Here is a 10,748-nt window from a genome sequence, read left to right as displayed (position 1 = left end):
GAGAGAGTGAGGGAACGTCGCACCACTTTACTGAGCAGAATAAATAGTAAGGAGTTGTGGCTGGGACTATCCAACCACTTGGACACAAAGAGGCACAGCCAACACAGGGCACCGTCTACAAATATGAATGACATCAAACTGGCCCTGCTGGGCAGTGAGGGAGCAGGTAAATCTGGTAAGTGCTCATCTTATATTGTATATAGTCTATACATTTTATATGCATATGTGTCTTTCAGATTAACTAAAACTTTACAGCATCTCTTTTTACCCATGTGCCTGTTGCATGGTCCTCACATTTTGAGTTGGAAATCATCCATGTGTGAGCGGTGTGTTAGAGTGTGTCTCACAACGCAATTATTTCTGCCCTCTGCAAACACTGGAAGGACTTTGTATATTGGAACAGATCATAGTGAGATCATCGTTAACTAAAAGTCATCTGAGAGGGAAATTAAAATAAAAGGTTGTAAGATGCAAGTAATTGCTGAAATTGGCGAAAGATTATTTTTTGTTCCACTCTGAGGCATAGGAACATTTAGCCCTTCAGGCTGCATACCTGTATTAATGACTATTAAGTAGTTGGGAAACGATGATGCTACGTCCCCTGAGACCAAAACTAGTTTAGTGGGGGTCATGAGGGAACCTCAATCAGGGTTCGGATCCAAATGACCAGGGTGAAGGCAGAATTAACAGAACAACAAGGAAGGTCTGTTGCAGATTTGAGGTTTGGTGAGGAATAAGTGTTAAAATCTGACTGAAGGATTGAAAGCAGCTTTCACGAAGCTGCCGCAGAGTGTGTATTTATGCATGGAAACTCAAGCCCTGACTTCAATGACTCAATGAGCCAGCATAGCTTCATGGCTCAAATATTTAATATAGACCAGGTAGTGTGCTCATGGAGAAAATGTAACGGTTTTTCCTGTGCCAAATATGCTCCAGTGTTCACTGTACAGTTGGCCAAGTCTTTGATGAGGGGCTGGACTTTGACCTTGTGCCCTCTCTTCCTATTTCAAGCTGTCATATGAGTAATTTACATCACAGCTCTGGATGATCAATCTCAATGACTAGCTAATCAATCTTCCCCTCTCTCTTGTCCTCAGCGGTTTTAGTGAGATTTTTGACCAAGCGGTTCATAGGAGAATATGCGTCAAATGCCAGTAAGTACAGTCTCACATGCATATTTAATAATGCAGCCAGAACTTTACTCATGTTTTCATGGGGTTTATCTGCCTCAGCATTATGTCTGGCATATTATTAAATGTAATAATTCACATACGTAAAGCTTTTTGTTCATTTAATACATGAACAATATAACTGTGAGCTTGCAAGAGGACTTCCATTATAAACAGCTGGAAGAAGAACAGAGGTTGATCAAATTTTTACATTTACAAAAAAAGAATAAAATGATTGAAAGCTTATTGCATACTAAAAATGTTCTCTTCAAAAGAGAGAAAGCTCTAAGACTACATTGTAAAATAATTTTACAGAATTATACTGTAAAAAAAAAAGCTACAGTAAAAAGCTTTTAACTGCTTGACTTTGTTACCTTATCATATATGGAGAAAAACTGTAAATAGTTTAGCATCCCATTATGTGTAATTTTTACTGTAAAATAGTCAAATTTATGGTTTTTGCAAGTAAAAACTATGAATTACCATATTCTGAAAAACAGCAGATTAACAGTAGATTCACAGAAGCATATTTCATATTCACAGAAATATTTTTGTTTATTCTTATTTTTGTTATGAGTACTGTATACATTATGGTGTTTATGTTACATTTGGTGTCATTTAATTCATGTTTATGGAATTTTTAAGAGTCACACCCTGATGGTGTTGCTTATGTCTTTGTGTGTATATGACTATGTGCTCTGTCTACAAACATGTTTATCGACAGGCAACTTAAAATTAACTGATTCATCATGTGGCTTTATATTATACCACCTGTATTATTATGGTGGCACTGGTTATCAGTACAATTCAGATTTTTGTACTTCAAGTAGACTGGAAAATTAACATTATATAACTTAAGGAAATATACAGCTATAAGTTGTAAAATATACAGGCACCATTATGCCAACCCATAATACCTGCAATATTGTCACTGTATTTTTTTTTTTACATTGAAGGTTTGGCAACCACAGCAGCTGTTTTTTTCACTATAAATTGAACAGGATATCTTTTTCTTTTTTCTTTTTTTTTATCTAAGAAAGTTCTACAGGGTTAGTTAAAAAATTTTTTGTCATTATTTACTCATGTTGTTCCAAACCTGTGTGTCACGGAATGGTGGCTGTAGAAAGTACACGACGAATGACAATAACTTTAATAACAAACTCGGGAATAACATTCACGTTCAGCGACATGAAGCCAAGTAAATAATAACATCATTTTCAATTAATGTTTCCCATTATTTACATTAATTGTAAAAGGCCCTGTGCACACGCAATGCTGGTGTGTGTTTTCCTATTGTCCAATTCCCAAAAGTCTAATCCATCCAATCATGCCAAGGATTCCCAAAGCTCCCAATAATCACTCACCTCTGATCCAACTACATGTGTATCACATCACATGCACTCAGTCTCTACTTTTATTCCCTTGAATTTTATATGAGCATCTAACAGTCCACCTTTATTTCAGGGTTCAGATTTTATAATGCACACGTTTGTTGTAATACCAAGGATTTTATCCAAAATTGTTTGTTGCAGACTCCTTATACCATAAAAGGTTCTCCATTGATGGAAGACAGTTGAACTTGGAAGTCTTTGATCCGTGCTCGCAGGTTTGTGTTTATACATTCATAATGTCTACCCTGAGCTCATGGCTAGCATTCATACAAACACTGCCATAGGGCAACATGCTCAGATAGACTGTACCTGCTTCTTATGGGAAATGCATGTTGTGTTCTGCTGGGATTTATGATGTTTCCCTGAAGCAGAGTATACAGTGCGAAGCCTTTGAAAACTGAGCCTCACAGCTTACAGCTGCTGCATCTGGGAACTTTTACTTCGGCAGTTATTGTTTTACTTTGATTTCCAAAACCGAAGTCCTGAGATGGGCACCTTTCTACCCTGTAACTAAATGCTTGTGCTATAAACAGCCAAACAAAAACTTCTGGTAGAGAACTAGTGAACTGTAAACAAATGAAATTACAAAGTCCGCTTTTCCATTTTGTCAGAGGGGACTTTAGATGAGCATGTTTTTTTTTGACTGGACCTCTGTGTGCCCCACATCCCCTGGCAGAGTGGAGAAAGCAGATGTATCCTGGAGGAACCGGTGGATTGGGCTGATGGCTTTGTGGTGGTGTACACCATCAGCGACCGTACGTCCTTCCTAAATGCCAAAAACATCCTGGCGCAGATCAAAGAAAGTCGTCGAGAAACCTGTAAAGGGTGAGTCAGTGTCTCTCCAGTGACTTTTTGACCTTTGTCTGATGCTGACTGGAATAGGAGGATGGAGCTTTAATGAATTAACGAGGACCATTTGCCAAATAGCGAGTAGAGGCTTCCTGCTTAGATCTGTGCACATCTGTAAAGGACAGACTGGGTCACATTATTTTTTAACTCATAAAAAGCTGTCCATGTTGATGATATTTCCAATGGTTTTGATAACTGCAGTAGTTTTCCATTTTAGTCCATCACATTTATAGAGAAATTTAAAGGTCTGGTTGGTTTAGGTTTCACTGGCTATTTTTCATTTGAAAGTCCTTTGAAACAATAGGAAGTGAGCATGAGACTAGGCATCTGGAGCCCATTAGAACTCTGAAATGGGCAATGAGATCACTCATGGGTGGGTTTAGTTCCTCAAAATTTGTTTAAAAGTTTTTACACTTCAAAACATGGCAACAAGTGGTTGTACTTGTACTGAGGTTTTAGCTTTGCAGCAAGTTTCCAACCCATTTCTTCGTTGTTTGAGCTCACACATTGTGACCATTTGATATTTTATTTATAATTGTTCCACTTGCTATGCTGCCACATGAGGAAAAATGTCTAGGCTATGCCAATGCCATTTTTCCAATTAGGACACACTGTGAAGAAATGAAACTCAGTGTGTGAACATGTTTAGGGTCAGTATGGATAGTATCATTTAATGCCACATGTATTGTAGCATTATTAGACTGTAGCAATTATAAATGTATCCCCAACCAATATTCAATTTACTTACAGTAATACATCATATGGCCATGTTTTCTTCATAAAGTGAATTTCTCTTGAAAGAAAATCATCTGATTTAATTTCAATAGAGAGGTTCCCATCTGCCTGGTGGGTAACAAGCAGGACCTATGCCACAGCCGTCAAGTGAGTGAGGAGGAGGGCCGCTCCCTGGCCCAGGAGAACAAATGCCACTTCCAGGAGGTGTCTGCAGCTGAGAACTACCTGGATATCTCCAACCTCTTCACCAAACTCATCCGGCATGTGATGGAACAGCTTAAGCATAGAGGTGACCGCAGACGGTACAGTGGCTCCAAGTCCATGGCCAAGCTCATCAACAATGTCTTTGGCAAGAGGAGAAAGTCTGTTTGAGTGCAGAACATAAAAGAGCCCAGAAAATAGCATTGCCTTGAATCAGCAAGACGTGTCCTTGTTAAGCACAATTTTCTTGAAAATGTTTCTAGAAGTATGCTCTGATAAGTAGTGTAATTCAAATTCCACTATGAGAGATCCCACGTAGCCAAGAACATCATATAGAACAGTGGTTCTCAACCTTTTTGACCCATTGTCACAAAAATATTTGAAGGCCCCAAGACTTTTCCAGTTGTTCATGATTTACTAAATAAATACAAAGTTCTGTCATGAAACTCAAATGGCACAGGCTAAAAGGTCCTTAACTCAACCTGCTTGCAATCACATTGTTATCTATACGACACTGATTGGCTGATTGGTTCCTGCTGTATCAGTAGCCAATAAGCTTGCGTGCTCAACCTTCAAATACTTGGGTAGCATTTGCCTTAGCAGTGCAGCACGCTTTCAGAAACCCTCCAACTTCCCCAGCTCCACCTGTATAGATCTGCTACGGGATATTCATGTACACCATATTGTACAGCAGCAGCATGTCTTACTCACAGCAGCGTGTCATGTCTGTATTGGCAGTAGCAAGTCCCATACTTGCTCTGCAGCAGCAATAACAGCAGCAGGGTAGCAGATCAGCCAAGACCAAACATACCAACATTGCCATATACCAATTACAATGCCAAACACTTGGAGAGCTGTCATGACAGAAAAAATATTTTTTACTCCTATTTCAACCCAATAATTTTTTTTAGAACTTGGCAGAAATTGCCCATGGAGTTTTAAGATTTTAATAATTGAAAACGTCAAATATCCAGGGTTGTCAAGACCATTGGCATCCTGGTTGTGCAAAGTTGTTGAGGGCTGAACTAAAATAAGAAATATCTAGATTTTTTGTTGTTGTTGCTTAATCGCTAATCTTGGGGCCCCTTTGTTGAGAACTAACTGTTTTTTTTCTTTAGTAGAAAGAAAAATCTTAGCCCTATGTTTCCATATTGTTTTATTTTACTCTTATCAGTCTCGGAAGAGTCAGAACACTCAAAGCGACTTTAAAATTCAGATTTTCTGTGACATGTATACCTCTTGATAATATTTTCAATATCGTTGAGAGGGATGGGAAATGTTTGCAACTTCATAAAGCTTTTGCTTTTCTATTCAAAGATAGCACACATTCTTTCCCTCGCTCTTTGAAAATGTTTTGATGGCATGAGATTGAGTTTGTGTCAAGGAATGCACAACAAAGTCAGAGTAAATTTCATATATAGATGCTGTGATGAGGTGTAAAATTGCAGGTAAATTACCTTTCTAAATAAAACCTAGGCAGATGAATGAAAATAAAACTCTCCTGCATTCCTTCCATAGAATTCTCAAGGCCTTTTGAGTAAAAACAAACAAACAAAAAAACAAGACTGCAGCCTTTGTACAATACAATTGCAAGAAAAGGCTTGTTGTCCCTTGGGAATGACCTGTGTAAAACACAATCCTCTTATAGGGTTAATAACAAAAAACAACTGCACTTCTTTTTGTCAGTAGTACCAATCACTTTGTTTAAAAGTTAACAGTCTAGAGTGGGAGAAATATGGGAACCTCTAAACTAACAACTCCTCTAAAGTATTTGGCCTGAGGCGTGTTGCCTTAAAAAAGGCCAAAATCAGTCTTCAATTTCTAGGGCTGTCCCATTCAAAATTGTTCCAGTGCACTGAAATGTTTGCTCAGTAAAAATTCTCAGAATGCACCCTAAAAAGCTTATACCCTGCATACCCCGGTGTTTTCGTGAATCTCAAGTCATCATGGCACTGTACTTTTAACAGTAACAATGATGATAAACAGCACAAATCATAGTAGAAGTGCATTGGTCCTGGAATGTAATACAGTGATGTTGTTGATAAATACCAGTGACATTTATGTGCGACACAGTTTTCGATCAGTGCCCCAATGTTTAGGGCTCAAGGCTCTTGCTAGTGCCTGAATTTGTGTTCACGATATACTGACTTCACAACACAGGGAAGTAGGGACTATAAAGAGACACAGCAATAGAAGCCATGCAAGACTTCTCTGGAAAAAAAAAGAAAAAAATACATCTCAGAAATATCGATCAATCAAGAACTCTCTTGTTCAAGGCTGCTTATCAGATGAAGGAAGTATTAAACTGAGGTTACTGCTGCTAAAGTTACAAAATACTATTCTGATTATACTTTTCAGTTTATTGTTTAGGTACCAGTAGTTTTATGTGAAGTTCAATAATTTGTGTGATTAGTTTAAGCAGGCTGTGTTTGTCTATTTTTGTAATTTGTTTGAAGAGCAGCTTTATAATGTAGAACTCCACTTCAGTACAAGACTTTTCCTAAAGCTATGGCAAAAGTGGAATGTGTACCTTGATTTTTTTTAAACATAGTAATATGTTCAGAAACCTACTAATAAAATGGTTTCTTTTTAAATTAGTGTTTTTTTTTACTATTACTATAATTCTTTTATAATTAATATTTTGTTTGCTTGTACACTGTCATAACCTGATATGTTTGCAATAAATATCTTTTTATCCCAAAGTGTTAGAATTTATTTCACGTCTAAATTGATAATTAAAATTCATTTTTAATTTTTTTAGTGGAACTTTTGTTTTGATTGCTGTTAGTTAATTGGCAATGTAGCATTTTTTTCTTACTCTGTCTCTTGGTTTAAATACCATTGGCCTACCCGTTGTTTCTACAGCACTCAGGTTTTTCTGTTTAATATTACCAGTTGTTTTCTAACCATACTGACCTACTAAAATTTACACACTATGTAAATAGAAATTATGTGGCGGTAACTCGAGAGCTATGAAACTTTTAAAAAATGAATATATATGTTGTAACTTTAAAAAGCATTTCTTCAGAAGAGTAGGCCACTGCCACACTTTCAGAAAAAATAACCGGAATGACCCAGCAGTAACCTACTGTATGTAGTGCCTTGTAAAACTTGTTCATGTCATAATAAAAAGGAAGATGGGGAGAGAGACACACCATGTGTGCCACTGTCAAATGAAACAAAATTTCATGACCTTTACAGGATCTAATAATCCACTAGATGGAGACAAACACCTATTACTTCCTAACCAAGTTAAAAATGGACACAGTTAAACTAAAAGTGAAAACTAAAAGAGAAACACATTTTGTGACTAATTAAAGTCAGCTTATTTTGACTGATGGAAGTTTTTGTTTAATTTGCATTCAGAAATAGTAGGCTACTTTATATATTCGCACACAATTTTGAAAAATCACATTTCATTAAAAGCTAATTAAAGAATGTCCTGCAGTTCATTTCTAAGAATGGTCTAGCGAAACAGTTGGAATCGGTTCGAGTGTTTTCTCACTATTGCAGAACCAGGGACATGCAGAGAGTTCCTCAGGGGCAGGGGCTCAAATGTAAAAAAAGGTCATATATATATATATATATATATGAGAGAGAGAGAGAGAGAAAAAAAAGCTCTCTCTATATAAATTATATATACACTCACCTAAAGGATTATTAGCAACACTATACTAATACTGTGTTTGACCCCCTTTCGCCTTCAGAACTGCCTTAATTCTACGTGGCATTGATTCAACAAGGTGCTGAAAGCATTCTTTAGAAATGTTGGCCCATATTGATAGGATAGCATCTTGCAGTTGATGGAGATTTGTGGGATGCACATCCAGGGCACGAAGCTCCCGTTCCACCACATCCCAAAGATGCTCTATTGGGTTGAGATCTGGTGACTGTGGGGGCCATTTTAGTACAGTGAACTCATTGTCATTTTCAAGAAACCAATTTGAAATGATTCGAGCTTTGTGACATGGTGCATTATCCTGCTGTAAGTAGCCATCAGAGGATGGGTACATGGTGGTCATAAAGGGATGGACATGGTCAGAAACAATGCTCAGGTAGGCCGTGGCATTTAAACGATGCCCAATTGGCACTAAGGGGCCTAAAGTGTGCCAAGAAAACATCCCCCACACCATTACAACACCACCACCACCAGCCTGCACAGTGGTAACAAGGCATGATGGATCCATGTTCTCATTCTGTTTACGCCAAATTCTGACTCTACCATCTGAATGTCTCAACAGAAATCGAGACTCATCAGACCAGGCAACATTTTTCCAGTCTTCAACTGTCCAATTTTGGTGAGCTCGTGCAAATTGTAGCCTCTTTTTCCTATTTGTAGTGGAGATGAGTGGTACCCGGTGGGGTCTTCTGCTGTTGTAGCCCATCCGCCTCAAGGTTGTGCGTGTTGTGGCTTCACAAATGCTTTGCTGCATACCTCGGTTGTAACGAGTGATTATTTCAGTCAAAGTTGCTCTTCTATCAGCTTGAATCAGTCGGCCCATTCTCCTCTGACCTCTAGCATCAAAAAGGCATTTTCGCCCACAGGACTGCCGCATATTGGATGTTTTTCCCTTTTCACACCATTCTTTGTAAACCCTAGAAATGGTTGTGCGTGAAAATCCCAGTAACTGAGCAGATTGTGAAATACTCAGACCGGCTCGTCTGGCACCAACAACCATGCCACGCTCAAAATTGCTTTAATCACCTTTCTTTCCCATTCTGACATTCAGTTTGGAGTTCAGGAGATTGTCTTGACCAGGACCACACCCCTAAATGCATTGAAGCAACTGCCATGTGATTGGTTGATTAGATCATTGCATTAATGAGAAATTGAACAGGTGGTCCTAATAATCCTTTAGGTGAGTGTATATATGTATATATATATATATATATATATATATATATATATATATATATATATATATATATATACACATATACACTGTATATATATATATCAAAAATGTTAAAATAATAAAGTCACCATTTCGCGTGTTGTTGTCAGCCTACACTTCCAATAATAGGCCTGGGCTTCATTTAATACTATACTTACCATTAAAGGGGCATTTCACCCATTTGAACATTGTTTTTTATTTAAAGTGGGTCATATATGTAGTCGAAATGTAAAATAATTTTTGAATTTGGTGCCTTCGTGAACGAGAAAAGACAAAAAATAACTTCAGGATGCATTTGTATGAAAGACAACAACTCCCACAATGCACCACATTGCACAGCTCCGCAAGCCACTCCCACTAATCCAGAAAGCGCATATCTGCCTATAAGAGAAATCACTCTTCCGTCTACAAGGCTAGCTACCACCAGAGCTTAAAATTCATTTCACATTCACACAAAATGTCTAGTTAGTTGGCGAACTCATTAGTGCATTACTCCTCGTTTGTATTTCTTTCGAAAAGGTGAATTATTGCATGGTACCTGGATGTTCAGTCAGAACATATGCGGTGCGAAACTAGGATAGTTCTCAACACAAACGTCCGTGTCCTCGTCTGATTCAGAGATTTCGTCCAGGAGAAATTGTCATCGTTGAAATTCTTTGCCGCAGACAGACTCTATATCTGTGTTCGTAGCGGTTCGTAGTTGCATAGTGAGATCACCGGCGCCACCAGTCCGCCCTAACTCGAGCCAGTCCGGGCTCCTCGTCCGCGGCAGGCAGGTCTTCTGCCTCGGCTGCTCTTCGCTATAATGCGGCTTGTAAAGGTAGCCACAAACACCTGATTCAAGCATCAGACTTCCGAAATCCTCTTCCTTTATATCATATTGAGCACTCTCCTCCGCTATTGTCATAACTTTACATCTGTCTCCACAGCGCCTGTTAGCTTAGCTTCAAACAAGATGGAGGATATTGCTTTCAGTTTCAGAGAGTAAAGTCCCACCCACTGATCTGTAATAGGCCTGTAGCGTGAGCGGTTCCCGCCCCCTGGAATAATGAGGAGCTAGTGTTTGTAGTCTCTACACTTTTCAATGAAATGTGACTTCCTGCTTATTATGACGCAAAATGATGATTTTTACGTCATAATAAGCAGGAAGTAAAACACTTAAATCCTTATTTCTCCCATCTCAGGGAAAAATTAATGAAAAATCCACGTTTATTATAATATATGACTGGGTTTCTAACAATAGAAAGCTTAATGCAAATGGGTGAAGTGTCCCTTTAATGCTACTTTTGATGCTGGTTTTGTGCAGTGCTTTGTAGTCAGTTAACATCCACTAGTTCAATGACGCAGATTCAGATCACTTCATTAATGTAAATTTGTCTGTCCATGTAATTTTCAAACGATTTATTTATAAATGACCGGAAAATTACCGCTCCACTTCACATTGTCCAATGAAATTTGAACTTGTGCCAGATGACGATTGGTCGGTGACATGACAAACAAAATTCATT

The 10,748-nt window shown here is 38.2% G+C and overlaps 1 protein-coding gene across 1 annotated transcript; it reads left to right on the top strand.

Annotated features, from left to right (window-relative positions):
• On the top strand, positions 1 to 7,047 carry rerglb (RERG/RAS-like b). Its single transcript, XM_084109862.1, has 5 exons — positions 1 to 175; positions 1,098 to 1,154; positions 2,702 to 2,775; positions 3,237 to 3,385; positions 4,237 to 7,047. The coding sequence occupies exons 1-5, from the start codon at positions 124 to 126 to the stop codon at positions 4,514 to 4,516; spliced, it is 612 nt and encodes a 203-aa protein (XP_083965988.1). The 5' UTR covers positions 1 to 123; the 3' UTR covers positions 4,517 to 7,047.
• Positions 7,048 to 10,748: the final 3,701 nt, after the last annotated feature.

The sequence above is a fragment of the Abramis brama genome (genome assembly GCF_963993115.1).
Source record: "Abramis brama genome assembly, chromosome: 3".
Classification (NCBI taxonomy): domain Eukaryota; kingdom Metazoa; phylum Chordata; class Actinopteri; order Cypriniformes; family Leuciscidae; genus Abramis; species Abramis brama.
This window is presented reverse-complemented; position numbering and strand designations above follow the sequence as displayed.

Bases quoted from the DNA above. Each gene is read 5' to 3' on its own strand.
- rerglb (XM_084109862.1), top strand. From the start codon at position 124: ATGAATGACATCAAACTGGCCCTGCTGGGCAGTGAGGGAGCAGGTAAA. The intron at 1,155-2,701 runs GTAAGTACAGTC...TGTTTGTTGCAG, and splicing joins AGAATATGCGTCAAATGCCA to ACTCCTTATACCATAAAAGG. The intron at 3,386-4,236 runs GTGAGTCAGTGT...TAATTTCAATAG, and splicing joins CGTCGAGAAACCTGTAAAGG to AGAGGTTCCCATCTGCCTGG.